Source organism: Mchenga conophoros, linkage group LG23, assembly GCF_057382185.1.
Source record: "Mchenga conophoros isolate Kocher_MC1m ecotype Shallow Benthic linkage group LG23, M_conophoros_male_GT1.1, whole genome shotgun sequence".
NCBI lineage: Eukaryota > Metazoa > Chordata > Actinopteri > Cichliformes > Cichlidae > Mchenga > Mchenga conophoros.
The window spans coordinates 44236690-44254891 of record NC_140547.1 but is presented as its reverse complement, the minus strand read 5'-3'; the positions used below and the strand labels follow the sequence as shown (position 1 = coordinate 44254891).

At 43.4% G+C, this 18202-nt stretch overlaps 2 protein-coding genes across 2 annotated transcripts in view; both read right to left on the bottom strand.

Moving 5' to 3' along the window:
• Positions 1-18202, bottom strand: part of LOC146548073 (NACHT, LRR and PYD domains-containing protein 3-like) — a 432988-nt gene that overhangs the window by 313108 nt on the left and 101678 nt on the right. The window lies entirely within an intron of this gene.
• On the bottom strand, positions 2207-17903 carry LOC146548078 (ribonuclease inhibitor-like). Its single transcript, XM_085263784.1, has 4 exons — positions 17797-17903; positions 5848-6024; positions 3299-3472; positions 2207-2623 (listed from the first exon to the last, which is right to left on the bottom strand). The coding sequence occupies exons 1-4, from the start codon at positions 17901-17903 to the stop codon at positions 2611-2613; spliced, it is 471 nt and encodes a 156-aa protein (XP_085119910.1). The 3' UTR covers positions 2207-2610.

Here is an 18202-nt window from a genome sequence, read left to right as displayed (position 1 = left end):
AAAAAGCCAAACGATAACATTTTTACGTGATCTAAGTGACTTATATATCATGTTTAAACCTGAACAGCCAAAGGCCGTGGGGGTCCAAAAACGATGTGCCGGGAGTCCGCTGTTCTCGCCGGCTCTAATGACCCTCGACCTCCCGGTTAACTATCCAGATGGTGGGTAACAGACGTCTCCAAAAACGTCAGAGCACTTTTGCAAATATGTGATATCTTGACAAACCGAGCAGATATTTGAAGTTTACACTCCTACATTCTCAAACAGGAGCCCCAGCAGAGATGGATGGCTGGCGCGGCTCTCCGGAGCCCCCAGTCAGAGCAGATGCAGGGCCAGCAGGTGTGGAGACCCCTGGCTGAGGCAGCTGAAGCTGTGGGTGGCAGTCAGCCAGCTCAGGATGCCTTTTGGGCTGCAGCAGCATAAAATCCTCAGCAGGCTGGGTAAGCTTGCGTGAGCTCTCTGTGGAGGCTGTTGCAGCTGAGATGGCTCACCCGAGCGGTGCAAACTTAGTTACCTTCAAGGCTCCAGAGTCAGCTGAGGTCAGCAGCTCAGCCTCTGGGGAGGTTACAATCCCTGGAACAGCCAGGTCTCTACAACCAGAAACAGTCTTTGCATGTGCAGCTTCAGAACCAGACTTGAAGTTCCAGTTAGTGTCCGATGTCCCAGAAACACTCAGGTGCTCACTGAGCAATCTCTTGAGGCCAACACTCACAAAATCAAACCGTCTTTGAGCCTTTGTGGGAACATTTATCGTCTCTGCTGGAAAGGTGGAAACATCTGGGAGATGCAGCCTTAACACACTGGGCTTCACAAGTCCTTGGAGGCAGCTCACTAAACTCAGGGATGCAGACAAAATCAGCACTTGCAGGAACACAATGTGCCCTCTCACAATGAGCTTGGAAGCATAAACTGAGTTTTCCTCACTGACTGTTTCAGACAGGATTGTGGGAGCAACACAAAAAGCAGCTTCAGCTGGAAACACACAGTTTAGTGTCTTTGCTGCTCGCTTTAAGTCACAATAAACAGGAAACTCATTGTGTCTCATGTCAGAATCACTCATATACAGGACAGGAAGAGGCGGAGCTTATTTCCTGCAGGGAGAGGTTAGCAGTCTGTGTCTTTCTCATTTCTGACTCCTAAAGAGCTGAAAAACACAGGCTGTTATTGGCTGGCTGACACTGGGATTAATGTCCTTGAAGCCAGCAGTCTTTAATGTCCAGGTTCAGAACGGGCAGGTGAAAAACAGTCCTTTATGTCCTCTGATGTTCAATAAACTGTCCTGATTACTGAGGGAGCAGAGAAAGTGTCTCCATCACTCACCACAGCTGGATGCTCTGAAATCCTGGAATCCAGCTGTGGAGAGGAGCGCCGGCGGCGTGGACGCAGTTTAGTAATCAGGGAACGGGAGACAGGAGGGAAACACAGCTGGGACCAATTACACACACGAGACAGGAAACAGTAACACAGGACTGTCAAAGTAAAACAGGAAATATAACACAGAGTCCAAAGTAAGGAGACGTGGGACACAGTGAAGACACAGAAACAGAAACCAGAACTATAATCACAAAACAAACTCAGAAACATAAAGAGTGAATCAGCTGATTCAGTGTTTGTGACAAAAACATGGATCCTGGTTAATAACTTTTATTTGTTTGTTTCTGTATTATTTTGTGTATCGTTCTTATGAGCTGTTGTTTTGTCAGTGAAATATTATTTCATTGTTTTAAGCTTTTTGTTGACTTTGAAGTGCTTAAGTTGATATTTTTGAACATTTAATTTGTTCGATTATTGTCGAGTCGATAAAACTGTCAAACGCACAGCTGCTTCCAGCACGGCCGGAGGAGAGGTGGCCGAGCAGACGCACAACACACACAGCTCACAGGTTTGCATTTCTAGATATTGCAGATGTTGCAGAAATCGAGAGTAAAGAACTCAGAGATCCAGCGCTGTCTCCTGCCCCTTATTTATACACCACAACACAACGACAGGCGTAACTCACACAAACGGGTAACATGAGGCTCAGATGCTTTGGACGTGTTCACATATACTGGACACAGAATGATGAAGATGGAGCTGCAGGAAGGAGGAAAAGAGGAAAAACACAGAAAAGATTCACAGATGTGGTGAAAAAGGACACGACAGCTTCTGTTTGTTAGTTTGGTTTTTCTTTATTTGGTAAAGATTCAGAAATAAAGAGAAGATCACATGTTTGAATATTATATTAACGTTCTGTAATTACAACAAGTTGTAAAATCTTTCCAGAGTGAGACAGAGACTGTGCAGAGACTGTAGAAGGACAGAGCAGCAGCAGAGCAGTCCAGATACACTGATGATCCTCTGTCAGATCCAGAGGGACACACAGGGCTGATGCTGGACTCTACATTGTGTCTGACAGTGGAGCTGTTCTCAGAGCAGTTCACTCTGCAGCACTGACAGTCATCTGCACTTCATTCCTCTGTCAGTCACTGCTGGATGAAGCTCTCCTCTCCACCTCCCAGTAACATGGCCCAGTCAGAGCGTCTCTACACACAAGCTGCTGCTGCTTCAACCTCTCTGGATCATCAGGACACAGCTGCTCCTCTCTCAGCACACACACCGTCCTGTTTACCATCATAACCTCCACCTGCAGAGAGAAGGAGGAAGAGCAGAGGAGATAAACGAGTGTTTCCAGAGACTCTTCATCAGCTGTCAGTCAGTGATGCAGCACATCCAGTATAAAGAGCAGCAGGGACGTCAGTGCTGGGACTGTACTAGGACTCATTGTTGCTTCACTTTTTCTAATCTTTGGATTTTTATTGAAGTTGCTGAAAATGTTTTTCCCTCCTAGTTTGAGTTTGGACTTTAATTCATTAGAAGAACCTTGGTGTGTCCACTCTGAGCTCTGTAGGAACCCCAACAACAAGCCCAACAATCCAGATGGACGGTTCCAGCTGTTAACTGGAGGAATTCCATCCAAACATCTGCTCTCACTAAATTCTTCCTCACCTACAGACTGTGTTCTTCACTGCTTTAAACTTGGAAATCAATGCAGTCATTGGTCTGCGTGCTGCTTTGTTCAGAGAGCTGATTGGCTGTTGACAGCGTTTGATCAGAGCATGTCAGACGTTACTATGGTGACCATAAAGGTGAGAAACAGGAAGTGTTTGTGTCCAATCCTGAAGCCTGTCACCGTTCTCCTCTCACAGCTTCACTGAGAAGCTGCAGCTTTACAGGAAACACTGGATCTTTGTTTCATACTGACTGTGTTTAGTACAATACTGCTGACAGCACCACCCACTCACTCCATCACTCTACTTACACCAGAGTCTCCAGTCTGTAGTCTGGACTCTGCTGAAGATCAGACAGCTGCTTCACATCTGGATCCTTCAGGTTGTTGTAGTACAGGTCCAGCTCTCTCAGATGGGAGGGGTTGGACTTCAGTGCTGCTGCCAGATAATCACAGCTGATCTTTGACAAACCACAGAGAGTCAATCTGTATAAAGAATGAAAGATGTAAGTTTATTAGACAAAGTGCTTGAAATCATTCAGTGTTTCATCATCTGTTCAGAGCTGAAGAAGGTTCAGAATGTAGAAGTTTAGAAAATGGAAACTCCAAACAGCTGAAGCCAACAGGAAGCAGCTTCAAACAGGAAACTGTGCAGAGTTTCAGACTATATGTCCTGATGCAGCCAGTTGGATTTTGGAGATTTGAATCTCTGTTCTGTGACTAAGTCCTTGAATCATTTCTTCCAGTTGGTCCAACAAGACAGACTAAGTATTGGACATGTGTTGTGGCTCCATCAGGGGAGCTTCTAAATGTGATGTGATGGCCCCTCTGGGTCTGTCAGGTCACAGCACTGAAGAGAGCTCAAACTGGGCACACAGCTGTTCCAGTCTGGACCAAAGACTCTATACTGGGACTGAGGGACTGCTTTGACTGCACCCACTGGGACTTTTTAAAGGCTCATGTTCTCACTTAGATCATCGATTTCTACTGACATTTCTTTCTGGGAAAAATGGGGATTACTTTGGAAACAGGAAGTATTTTCCCCAATAAGCAGCCCTGGATTAGTAAATCACTCCAACATGTTCTCAGGCAGAAGAAACTGTCTTGTTATGAGGGAGAGAAGAAAAAGATTGAGGCACAGAAACCTGTTGAAAGAGAGATAAAGCAGCTAAAATCAGGTGTAAAAGTAAAGCAGAGGATGAGCTGAATAAAGGACACTCAAGGCTGGCTTGGAAAGGAATGAAGTCCATGGTGGGGATGCAGAACAAGGAGCAAAGATGAATGTGATGCTGAATCAGCAGAAGACTTGGACTCATTTGATTCCAGCTTTGATATCATTGATTTCAATGAAGAGCTTTGTGATTGTAGCAAAGGGCTGGTAGCTCTGAGAGTCCCACTGATGAGGTGTTTGTGTGGAAATCTCTTAGTGGGACCAAAGAGAGAAAAAGCCCTGGTCCTGATGCTGTGGGAGGGAAATGATTGAAGTGTGCTGTGAGGAACTGACTGGGAGATTTTCACACATTTTCCAGTCCTCCTTGGAACAACAGGAAGTTCCCAGCATATGGAAACAAAGGTTAAGTGTCCTATGGCACTCAGTGATGATGGTGCTGTGGCCCCACCACCTCCACCTCTTTGTAAAGGAACTAACTGTAATCTGAAGCTTCAAATGGAACTAAGACTTCCTCCACTAGGTGGCAGTGTCTGATGAGAAAGTGTTAGTGGAGCTGGCCTGGAGTCAGAAACAGGAAGATGCAGGATTTGGGCTGAAATGGGCAAAAGTGGTTAGCACTAGTGCCTTAGAGCAAGAAGGTTGTAGGTTGAAGCTTGTTGGTCAGCTGGGCCTTTCTGTGGAGGTTGGATGTTCTCCCACAGTCCAATGAAATGCTGCTTAGGTTCATTGGTGCTTCTACATTGGCTGTAGGTGTGGATGTGAGGGAGTGCTTCTCTGTCACTCTCTGTTGGCCCTGTGATGGACTGCTCACCTGTGCAGGTGGACCACGCCTCTTGCCCTATGACAGCTAGGGCACAGGCTGCAGCCCTGTGAGCCTAAGCTGAATAAACAGTTAGCAAAAATGATCCATAGATGGCCTGAAATCCCCCAGTTAGCAGTTTGGTAGATAGCTATGACATGCTAATCCCATCCAGCAGCTGTATTCTACCTGTAAGCTGATCCCTGCTGAGCCAAAGCACTTTTTCATATACAAATTACAACCTTTAATAGAAACCTATTGGTCAGCATCTTATTAGCCTGCTGTTAGCTTCATTCCACAGAAAACTGAGAGAAACTAACAGAGTTGATAAAGAATAAAGAGAAATGTGCTGATTTAAAGCCTTTGAAGTGCTTCAGATGATCTCTGTCCACTTCTGTCCACTCATTCATTCATGTAAGCTTTCTAATGCAGCTTTGATCTTCACAGTCTGCTTGATGAAACTCATTCTAACCCTGAATGTCAGAGTGTTCCTCCTTCTCTTTCCCATCATTCATGCTGGCAGTGGAGGAGATTTGGATGTTGGACTGTGTTTTGGATGATGTGTGTATGTTTGTGTTGGACTGCTGTCTGTAAAGCAAACGCACATTTTGCTTTGGATTTCAGTGTCAGACAGACTTTAAGGTGCAATGAAGAGTTTGAGAGTTTCACAGTGAATTTTCCAGTGGAGGATTTTTCTTCTTCTTTGAAGGTTTGAAATGTGAACATTGTTCTGCTGCAGTCAATGGACTAAACCAGAGAAGAAGAAAACAGACTTTACCATGAAGATCCTCAGTGTGGATCAGTATAATATCAGCCTGATGTCTGCAGTTTAGTGTCAGCACAACTTTCACATCATATTCATCTCAGCACAACTAAAACATGCTGACTGACCTCAGAGTTTCAAGTTTACATCCTGGACTCTCCAGGAAACCACACAGATGCTTCACTCCTGGATCCTGCAGGTTGTTGTTGATGCTCAGGTCCAGCTCTCTCAGATGGGAGGGGTTGGACTTCAGTGCTGCTGCCAGATAATCACAGCTGATCTTTGACAAACCACAGTTCTTCAATCTGTATAAAGAATGAAAGATGTAAGTTTATTAGACAAAGAGCTTGAAATCATTCAGTGTTTCATCATCTGTTCAGAGCTGAAGAAGGTTCAGAATGTAGAAGTTTAGAAAATGGAAACTCCAAACAGCTGAAGCCAACAGGAAGTAGCTTCAAACAAACACAACAAGAGAAAAAACTCTGAATGTTTCACATTAAAGTCGTACATTTCTCATAAAAACAGGACAAAGACTTGAAAAAGTCGTGTTTTTCCTTCCAGGAACCACATGGCTTCACTTTTAAAGGTGAAGTGTGACAGAAATGGACATATTTGAAGTCCAACACCTTTTTCCAGTCACATTATTAAAGCAGACAAACTACAAGCTCATTTTCATTCCAACAAGTCATCTTCTGACCTGGACTAACAACACTGGTCTCTATGTGCAGCTGGCTGTGAGACCAGTGCTCAGGGAGCGTCTACAAAGTGCAACACTGAAAGAACATCACACACTCATTTGCTTCCAGCACTTTCACACAAACATCTACTGTCATTATTGTCACCAAACTCTGTGGATCCTTTATTGCAAATTCAAATGGGATCAAATGGTCAGACAAAAGAGGGTTATGAGGAAATATGATGAAATGTTGTGTATTAGCAGCAACTTATTGAATCTTTTTCCTCAGAAACCAAACAAAATGATTGACAAACATGTTTTTACAAACTCAGTGTTGGACTTGGATCAGCAGGATAAGCTGATGTTTAAAGGCATTTGAGTCTCGCTGTATGAGAGTCCAGTTCTTACTCAATATTTATGGATGATGTTCTTTCAGTGTTGCACTTTGTAGACGCTCCCTGAGCCTCACAGCCAGCTGCACATGGACCAGCTGACATTACCCAGCATTAGAGGCGGCTGTAAAAAATTCATGTTCCCATTTAAATGGTTTTAATTTGAATAAAACGATGTTGATTCATTCAATCCTGAATCGATGTTTAATATAAATGTATTTTGCCAGAATCTCAGGTTAAAGCTCACAAACTATTTCAACAAGCAGCAAACAGATAAAACAGTAAATGAGAGCAGCTAAACACACAAAGATGGAAACACAGAGCGTGGATCGTTCACTCGACGGCACGTACACGGACACGCCGTCGGGGCTGAAAGTGGACAGCTCACAGATCCTGAAGCTGCAGGTTTCATCTGTCTCCAACCAAAACTGAGTGAAGCAGCAGCAAAAGAAGATCCAAACTCTGCTTCACGTTTGATAAATATGCTCATGAATTCTCTCTGACTTTGGCTGTTCCTGCCTGCACAGCTCTCTCTCTCTCAGTGTACTCCAAGAACAGCTTCAAACATCTGTTTCTGCATCATTCACTGTTTATTAGCCACCAGTCTGCTGTTGTGTTCAGTGCTGTCGGCCTCTGACAGTAAAGCCTCATTTCTGCTGTTCCATGGAAACTTTTTAAAATGATGACAGATTACAAACTCTCAGCTGTGTCTGTAATCAAACCTCTGTAACTTTGCTTCACTTCAGCAGCATCAGCTCATGTTCACATGTTGCTTCATGGTTTGCTTCAGTTTTTGATCGACTGCAGAATATTTTGAAGGTTATCTGCTATAAAAAGCCAGAAGAGGAAAATCTGCTTCATGTGTTTCTGTTTGATCCTCAGTGACTTTGACACAAAGGCCTCTGCTGTGATGATCACACCTCTGATCAAGTCTCACAGTGTCACAACTGATAAATGATCAGAGTTAGAATATTTCTGACTGTCTGCTGTGTGCCGTGACCTTTGACCTGCTAAAGACAGTCAGCTGTGGATTATTCATTGTTGTGTCTGATACTTAGAACTGTGAGGAAGAAGCTACACAGTTAATCAGGGTCCCCTCTCTCTGAATCAGGAAAGGTGGGCAGGCCGCGTGTGGGCCGCGGGCCATACGTTGAGTATCACTGTTTGAAATGTGAACATTGTTCTGCTGCAGTCAATGGACTAAACCAGAGAAGAAGAAAACAGACTTTACCATGAAGATCCTCAGTGTGGATCAGTATAATATCAGCCTGATGTCTGCAGTTTAGTGTCAGCACAACTTTCACATCATATTCATCTCAGCACAACTAAAACATGCTGACTGACCCCAGAGTTTCAAGTTTACATCCTGGACTCTCCAGGAAACCACACAGATGCTTCACTCCTGGATCCTGCAGGTTGTAGTTGTCGCTCAGGTCCAGCTGTCTCAGATGGGAGGGGTTGGACTTCAGTGCTGCTGCCAGATAATCACAGCTGATCTCTGACAAACCACAGAGAGTCAATCTGTATAAAGAATGAAAGATGTAAGTTTATTAGACAAAGTGCTTGAAATCATTCAGTGTTTCATCATCTGTTCAGAGCTGAAGAAGGTTCAGAATGTAGAAGTTTAGAAAATGGAAACTCCAAACAGCTGAAGCCAACAGGAAGCAGCTTCAAACAAACACAACAAGAGAAAAAACTCTGAATGTTTCACATTAAAGTCGAACATTTCTCATAAAAACAGGACAAAGACTTGAAAAAGTCGTGTTTTTCCTTCCAGGAACCACATGGCTTCACTTTTAAAGGTGAAGTGTGACAGAAATGGACATATTTGAAGTCCAACACCTTTTTCCAGTCACATTATTAAAGCAGACAAACTACAAGCTCATTTTCATTCCAACAAGTCATCTTCTGACCTGGACTAACAACACTGGTCTCTATGTGCAGCTGGCTGTGAGACCAGTGCTCAGGGAGCGTCTACAAAGTGCAACACTGAAAGAACATCACACACTCATTTGCTTCCAGCACTTTCACACAAACATCTACTGTCATTATTGTCACCAAACTCTGTGGATCCTTTATTGCAAATTCAAATGGGATCAAATGGTCAGACAAAAGAGGGTTATGAGGAAATATGATGAAATGTTGTGTATTAGCAGCAACTTATTGAATCATTTTCCTCAGAAACCAAACAAAATGATTGACAAACATGTTTTTACAAACTCAGTGTTGGACTTGGATCAGCAGGATAAGCTGATGTTTAAAGGCATTTGAGTCTCGCTGTATGAGAGTCCAGTTCTTACTCAATATTTATGGATGATGTTCTTTCAGTGTTGCACTTTGTTTGGCACAAAATGAAATTATTTGGCCTCTCAGATGCTTTTAGAGATTCCCAAATGACTGATGATGACATCTCTGGGGTCTGATTGATAGAAAAAAAATCTCTTTGAGACCTTTTGTAACTGACAAACTCTTCATCTGCTAACAACACTGAGTTGAATCTCCATGGCTGATAGTTGGAGCAGGCATCAGGAATACACATTGAAAAAACAAGAGGAGAAATCACCAGAGTCTTATAATCACATTCTGTAACTAAAGGGAGACGTTTTTCTATACAAATATATGTTTTATGGACATTAGAAAAAAAAGAGTATTGATGTGAAGCAGGATTATGAAATCTCCATACATCAGCCAGCCCATAATTATCAAGAAAGCTCTGAATGACGCATGCTGAGTTTGGACTAAGTGTACTTTTGTGTGAACTGTGGTCCATAGCAGATAATGAGCAGTTTAGGTCTCCCTCAAAGATGATATTGTGTGATGACATATTGGGGAGCCGCGCAAAGACATTAGTGAAAAATCTGTGATCGTCCCAATTAGAGGCGTAGATATTTGCTAAGATCAAAGGAAAACCATAAACTATGTTTTCTGCACTTAAAATCCTGTAATTTTCTCATAAATCGACAGTGCGCCTTATGGATGAATTCTGGTTGTGCTTACTGACCTCGAACCGATTTTATGTGCTAGACGGCGCTCAGAAACCTTTCAAAAGATGTTTTGGTACGACTTTACTAAGCTACGAGGCTGCACCGCTTGATGGATTGTTGGAGCATTACAGCTACGAGGAGCCTCGCGGAGTGATACGTACTCTGCTTCAACGTAATATTACTGTATTGAGTGTGTATAAGGACCATAAATGGCACCTGTAAGAGACACGGTTACAAAGAGGGTTTCAAACTCCAGGCTGTCAGTCACGCAGTAGAACCTGGGAACAGAGCAGCTGCTTGTTATTATGCTCAGCGTCTGTTTACATTTTGACTGCACGATTGTGAGCTTTTTGTTATGCACAAACACAACATTGTTTTCTTTTATTTATGGAGCATTATTATTTAATAAATGCTGATCATTTATTTCTGAGTAATTGTTTCATGTACATCTACGCTGTATGTTAATAAATGTGCCTGTGTGAGATTTGGGACACAGCTTTGACTAAGAACTCTCTTTTTGTTCGTACTTTCGGGCTTTAAAAATATCGAGATATATATCGTATATCGCCACCCAGCTAAAGAATATCGAGATATGAACTTTGGGTCATATCGCCCAGTCGTAATATTGCAATAGGTTGTCCGTTAAACTCAAGCGGGGCTTGGGCCCTGGCACGGCGTAGCCACACAATCCTGGTAGTAGTGACGCTCGGCTATGACGGCGTGCGGGTCACCAGCTGGCTTTCTCAGGATAGGGCTCCTGTGTGAGCGGTCGACAATAACGTCTTTATCCATACCCAGCACTTCATGTAGTAGCACGGATACGGCCGTGGAGGAGCTCGAGTCCAGGCCCTCTGGGATCCCTATGATGTGGATGTTAGCTCTCCGCTTCCTGCCTTCATCACATTTATCCTTCAGGTCAGACAGCTCCTCCTTCATACTCTCTACTGTAGACTGCAGGGTGGTCACCTCATCGCTCCACATTGACAGCCCATCCTCAGCTTCTTTCACTGTAACCTTTACTCCATCAACTTCGCCGCACGTCGCCGCCATGCTGTTAGCGATCTCATTTCTCAGTCCTTGCACGTCAGCCCTTATATTGTCAAAATCTTCTTTCAATGCATTTCTGACTTCTTCTTTTAACAGCGTACTAATGTCCTCTTTAATGGATTGAAGAAGCTCCAGTTTTAGAGCAGTAGGATCCACATCACGCGCGTCTGTTGAGTCTGCTCTTCAGCGGCCGTAGAGCTGGACGCTGCCCTTTGGCCATCATCGATACTCTCGCCCGAGATCGCACCGGGGCTAAAATATTCACCTGCTCAGCTGTTTTTGATCAGTTTGAGCCTGTGTGGTTTGATCAGTTGGAGGAACGATGTGATGCTATAAAGACATCATCTTGTCCAAATGATGTTGTTCCAACACGTGTTTAAAAAGATTTTAAAGGTTGTCGGTTCCGACATCTTAGCGATTTTTAACAGCAGTCTTAGTTCAGGTGTTGTACAGCCTGTTTTAAACATGCTGTTGTACAGCCTGTACTAAAAACCTGATCTGGATCCTCTGTCCGCTCAAACTTCAGGCCTATTTCAAAGCTTCCCTTCCTGCCGAAGATTTTGTAAAAGATTATATTTGTTCAGCTGCAATCTGTTGTAAAGGTTTCAGTCTGGTTTTAAAGCTCTTCACAGCACTGAAACTGCACTTTGGAAAGTTCTTAATGATCTTTTATCAGCCACTGATCAGGAGACTCAGCTGTGCTTTTGGATCTGACCGCTGCCTTGACCACAGCATCTTGACCTCACCATTGGAGCATGGCGGCATCAAGGGCGCTCTATTAGACTGGTTCAGCTCTTTTATTAAATCGCATTATTACATTTGGGGCTTATATTTGACGGCAATTTGAAAAACAGCTGAGCTCAGTTGTACAGCGGTCTTTCTTCAAACTGAGGCTTTTATCTAAGGTGAGATCATTTCTATCTTTTAAAAACCTTGAACGGGCGATCCACGTTTTCATGACGTCCCAGCTGGATTATTGTAACTCCTTATATGTTGGAGTTAGTGGGACCTGCCTGGCAAGACTGCAGCTGGTCCAGAAAGCTGCAGCTCGTCTTCTGACACAAGCTCAAAGACATTTATCGTCCCAACAACCACATATACGCTGGTCCCTCGCTGTAACACAGTTCACCTTTGGCGGCCTCGCTGTTTCGCTGATCTTTTTTGTGCAATTTTGCATGTTTTTGTTTTTTACAGCGCATTGTGTTCTGCGTCCTGATTGGCTGTAGACCATTGTCAGCCAATCTCGTGCCGTGTCTCCTGTACAGTACAGAATGTGTTCAAATTTACAGCAGTGTGACTCTGCAGTGCTGCACTGTATGTTTGTACGTTTTGTCCCAACAAACAACAATGATGACGAGACGTTTTGCACCTGTGGTAGCAGCCAAAGGCAGAGGAAGATGCTGACCATCATAGTTTCAACAAGGAGGCAAAAAGGTTGTAACTGTCCACAACAAGAACATCGTAAGGATGGAGTCAGCTTTGGCTTTGTGGCTCAGTGACCGCAGGAAAAAGAACATCGTGCTGGACACCAACATTATCTGCAGAAAAACTCAAAAGCTTTATGAAACTTTACCTGACAGCGAGGAGCCCAGGCCATGGACGAGTGCTCCTCACACAGAAGCTCATTTAATGCCAGCAAAGGCTGATTTGACACATTTCAGAAACACTTTGCTTTCACTCTTTAATAATGAACTTATTTTTCTATGAAGGTTTGAACTTTGTTTAAACAAGAGAGAAAAGTGTGAAAATGTTCATGCCTGTCTGAGAAAAGTGTAGAAAGTGTGCAGTGAGGGTTTAACTGCCTTAAAACTTCTATAATACTTGTAAAACATAAAGCTGCTACTTCATTCTGAGACTTATTTTTAGAACGTAACTCGATAAACGAGCGACCGCAGTACTGTATTGTGTTTATTTTGAAAACTCTCAACAGGATCTTCAGATTTATTTTGAAAGCTTTATCTGGAAAACACAAACACATAAGCAGGAAACAAAGAGCGTGATATGAAACGATAGACGTTTTCATATGGTCATCATATATACATCGTTCTATCGAACAGCCCCAGCTCCTGCTGTCAGTCTCTGTAAATCTGCTCTTAAAACACATTTGTATTCACTGGCTTTTAATACAGCATGAGAGTTATTTGATATTTGATGTGTGATATTAATATTAGGAGTTATTTTAATAGTTATCTTGGATTCTTGTACAGCACTGTGGTCAACGCTGCTGCTGTAATTAATGTGCTAGAAACACATAAACAATCTGCAGTTAAACATCCAAAACTAAAGATGTGATCGCTGCCTTTAGAAAATGTGCTGATGCACAAGATATCAGCTCCATTAAGGTGGAATGTGGCCGTGTTAGAAACATGTTGGAAGAAGTTTGAAGCTGAAACTGTGAAGCTGAGAGTGAAAGAGCTCCAGCGTCTGTCACAGGAAACTTTCTTATTTCCACACTGATGAAAGCATCAAGCTTTGATTTCCTGCTGCTTTTATTGAGTCACACTGTGAAACTGAGCCACAGCTGAACCAGCATCCCTGTACAGCAGACACTTACAGCGCTTGGCTGCTTCCATTGGACCCTCTGCACAGAGCTTCAGTTTCCTCTTCTGGTCCCAAAGTGCAGAACAACAAGGTTTCAAACAGCTTCGTTCCAGCAGCATCAGCCACAGACATGCAGAGAGAATCCTTTGGTTGTGTTGTGTGTTTGCATATCTGCTGTCTGTGTTGCTTTGTGAGGATGGATCATCTACTGCAGCTCCAGATAAACAAGCTGGACCTGAACCTGGTAGCTTCACTTAGAAGACACTTGTGACGGGAACGTGTGAGAAGTTTTGTGCAGACAAGTGTGGATTTAGAGTGTGGGACGAGCTCTCCACAGTCTTTGTGGAGATCCACATTCTGCATACTGCCTGTGAGAAGCTGCAGACATTTGTCCTCCAAATCCACTGAGCAGCTGCTCGTGGTGGTATTAGCTTCATGTGTGCGTGTTAGCATGAAGCCTCGGTCACACTCTGCTGTGGACACGGTCACGGACAGCTGGACGCCTGATGGACGAGTCGTCCTTCCTGTTAAACTTCTTTGAGCATGAGAAGAGCATGAGAAGCTCAGTGGACACTGTTCAGGGTTTTAACTCTCGCTTTCACTTCAGCTTCACCAACAACAGCACAAGCAGAGCAGCCCACTGCCTGCATGGCTGGGACAGCGCCCCCTGGTGACTGTAAACCACTACAACATGTAGACGGCCGTCTGCAGGCTGGATGTAGCACCACCGCAGAGACGTGCTGCAGCTCTGTTTAGTTACCCAGCTGACAGCAGAGGCTGTAGTTTACTGTTACCAACATGGAAAACTGAAGCTTCACCAGCTGGAGCTACAGAGCTGGAGAACAAAGGAGACTGAGAGGCCAGAATGATGTGGGAGGAAACATCAAGAGCCTGTTTGAAAGGAGACACATGTGGATGCTGTGCCGGTCTGTGGTCTGTCAGAAGTCAGCTGAGTCACACTGCAAGAAGCTGCAGAATCTCAGAGGAGGAGATTTGGAAGTGTTTGTGGGACAAACTGGACTCAAAGAAAGAAGATGTTTGTGAAGTCTTTGGTGGAGGTGAGCAGTGTGAAGCAGAACACATGCAGATGAATCAGGAGGTCAGCATCAGTGTCTCCTTGTGGTGGACGGTAAAAGAATCAGAGCCAACGCTCCCGTCCACCCTCGGCATGAAGCAGTGCTGTTTCTGAAACAGGAGGACAAGTCCAGAGAAGACAGAGGAAGCAAAGATGAGGGTGGGACAGGACAGCAGGACTTCCTTCACACCTGCAGCTCCATCACACTGCTGTAGCTCCTCTTCATCACACATGTACCTGCAGCCTGTCTTCAAGTCCAGGAGTCACCTCCACACAGTGTAGAAGCCTCCTGTGCAGACCATGGAGTCCAGCCTCTGTCAGGGAAGTCGGCACTAAAGCCTGAAAGACTTCAATCTGTCTCTGCTCCACCCGAGAAAGACCAGCACCGTACTTGTTGTGCATTCAAGGAGGGAACATCAGCGCTGCATCGTGGGAACAACACCGCAGGAACAAAGACACAGCACGGCCGATGAAGGACGAGGACAAAGGAAAGGTGAGTGAGAAGACCCTGGTGGTATGGACGGACCTGCAGGGGCTCCAAGACTGAGGAGCAGAGACGTCCATGTACCAGCTGAGGATGCTGCAGTGATCCAGGGAGCTCGGTCCAATCTGAGGCCGTGTGAACTACGTGGACCACAGTTTCTTCACAGACTTCAGCCACGTGAACATCTGGAGATCCAACAGTGCACGAGCTGTGAGCCATCAGCTGTTTCTCTCATCAGCTGCTGTAATGAGAGCTGCTGGAATCATCTCGAGCAGCAGGAAATCACTGATGTTGTTTCTAAACAAAGATATGGGACTGAGCTCCGCTGAGCTCCTTCTACTTTCACCAGATAGAAACTGCTACAGTCTGCTGATTATTGCTTTGCCTCCATCACACGAGCTCTTTATCCTGTTCTTCACTCTCATTGGTTCTTTGTCTGCTTGTTTTTACAACAGTAGTCTTCTGATTGGTCAAAGGAGACAATCAGCTGTGACTAAATGTAGCTCCTACAGCAGTGATGGGAATAACTACTGAAGCTAATCCAGTATCAAAGCTCAGGAATCAGCAGCTCCCACCTCGTTTTCTTTCAACAACTATTTTTAGCTGCTGTGTTTTTGTGTTTCTGCAGACCTCAGACATCCTGCTGCTCTGGACAACTTTTTCATTCTTTTGTATCATTATTTTGCTTTTCTTTTATTATTATGTTATATGTATTAATATGTGAAACACTTATTCTTTGTGTTTTTGCTTTGCTCCTGTCAAACTGCTTTAATAAAATCTGCTGCAGTCTAAACTGTGGACGTTCCCTTTTTAACCCTTTGTGAAACAATAAAGGTTTAAATCTGAGTATTCATCTATGTTAGTGTTTAATGGGTCTAATAGGTTGCTTTTAGGGGTGGGTTTTTATAATCGATTTATCGATTAAAATCGATTCTGGCTTGGATAACGTAAAATCGATTAATTAAAATCCTGAATCTATTTTTTAATATAAATTTATTTTGCTTGAAATTCCAGAATTTCTGGTGAAATCTCACAAAATTTCAACAACAGCTAAGACAGTAAATGAGAGCAGGAACACGGATTCTGCACAAAGACTTAAACACACAGCGCGACCCGCGAAACAGAATCAGTGAGATGTCGCTTTTCTCACCCGATGGCACGGACACAGTCGGGGTTGAAAGCCGACAGCTCGCTGATTCTGATGTTTCAGCGGCTCCGCGCTTTGTGTTTAACCTGTTTGAACCTGCTTAGCTATACCATACCGTCACTGCCATTATATTATGCTGCTATTCATACTGTCATTATAGTAATGCTGCTATCCTGCATATATCTTACTTACTATTGTTTGAATACTTGCGATTGTTTTATTGTACTTTTTATATTTTACATTTATATTTATTATTGAATCTTGCACCAAGGGAGTGGCACTCCAATTTCGTTGTACTCTGTACAATGACAATAAAGGCTATTCTATTCTATTCTATTACGTCCTTTTTACGCTGATTCTAAAGCTGTTAGTTTTATCTCTCTCCAAACAATATTGACTGAACCAGCAGCAAAAGAAGATCCAAACTACGCTTCACATAAACATCGTCATGAACTCACTCTGACTTTTGCTGTTTGTTTCCACCAGGATAAAAATCACACTTCATGCACAGCTCTCTCTCTCTCTCTCTCTCTCTGTACTTCAAGAACAGTTTCCCGTCTAAAAATCTGTTTTCTGCATTATTCGCTTGCTTGTTACGCACAAGTCTACCGTTGTTTACAGGCTGTCGGCCGCTGTTTTTTTTCCTTTTACTTACTTTCGAAAAGAAAGCCTCATTTCTGCTGTTCAATACTGAACAAATTTAAACTTTTTAAAATTATGCAAAACTGCAAAACGCTGTGTTTGTAATAAAAACGGTGTAACTTTGCTCTGCTTCACTTCAGCAGCATCAGGTAATGTTTATGTGTTTTCGATCTACTGCAGAATATTTTTATAAAATCCCAGGAAAATCAGCTTCATGTTTTTCTGTGTTTTATCTTCAGCTACTTTGACACAAAGGCCTCTGCTGTGATGCTCACACCTTTGATAAAGTCGCGAAAGTGCCAGCTTCCCTTTTATAGATACAAAAATATGTAAATATACTGATCTGAATTATAATATTTCTGACTGTCTGAGGCAACATTTCCCACATTCCAATCGAATTGAATCAAATCGATTCTAGAAATCAGTGACGATACCCAGCCCTACTTTGAATTGTGTTACACAAAGAAAAGCAAAGTTTTCACGTTGTTCAGGCAGAATCGAGCGTTGAAGAATGAATTCACACGTCAATAAACATTTTCATCAGCACAAGCAGGACAATGAAAGCAGGAAATACCCCAAACTGCTATTTCTCATTCTACAACTTCAACAACTGCACATGAATTATACTTCATACACAGACCCACAGTCTCTGATTGCTCTGAAATCTCACTGACAGCCAATAGAAATAAAGAAAAGTCCAGACTGACAGTCTCTGTGGGGTTAGGCAGTGAACTGCTCACGCTGCGTTAAAGTGCATCACAAACTATTGGAATTGGATCCAACTTTGTGAAGCAGATTTTTTCTCAGCTGCTGTTTTGAACATTTCCTCATGAACTGTATTAAACTCTGTAAATGAACTGAGAACTATTTCTACATTTGAAACTATGGATTCATTTTCCCGTTCACTTCTGTACGTTAGTGTATAAATGAATGTTAGACTGGGCTCCATGGAAACACTTGGACTGGTCTCAGCTGCCTTCTTTCTGTAGTCCTTTCTCTTCTCCAGCTTCTGTTTGAAATCCTCTCACAGAGCCTGAAACCTGCTTTGCTGTCATGTTTGGGCCTGTGTTCCTCTGCTTTAACACAAACCTCACCACAGCAGCTGTGTGGGTCGTCTCTGTAGCAGCCCGATCAGCTTCTGATACATGAACATCATCACAGCTCCTAACTTCACCTTTATTAGCTTTGACATTCATGTCTTTCTTTTCTCTCTCTGTTTCCACACAAGCTCAAAGTCTCTGCAGCCTGTTTTTATCTGCTATCATCAGATCTCCAACAGCCTTATTCACATCCCTCACACACTCTACAGCCTCACCAGTACTGACTTCATCTTCACTGACTGACGGAGCACAACATGAACCTGTGGAGGCTGAAAAGCTGTCCTGACAAACATCTCCCCGTCACCACTCCACTTCTGTCAGCCTTTAAATGAACCCTGCTCAAGTCTGTCACTTCTATTTGGAGCCAAGAGGAAAAACTGTTGTTCAGTCATTTG

Coding starts and splice junctions, on each gene's coding strand:
- LOC146548078 (XM_085263784.1), bottom strand. CDS start 17,903: ATGAATGTCAAAGCTAATAAAGGTGAAGTTAGGAGCTGTGATGATGTT. Junction 6,025..17,796: donor CACACAGCTGCTGTGGTGAG/GTTTGTGTTAAA, acceptor TTCTTTATACAG/ATTGAAGAACTGTGGTTTGT. Junction 3,473..5,847: donor TGTAAACTTGAAACTCTGAG/GTCAGTCAGCAT, acceptor TTCTTTATACAG/ATTGACTCTCTGTGGTTTGT.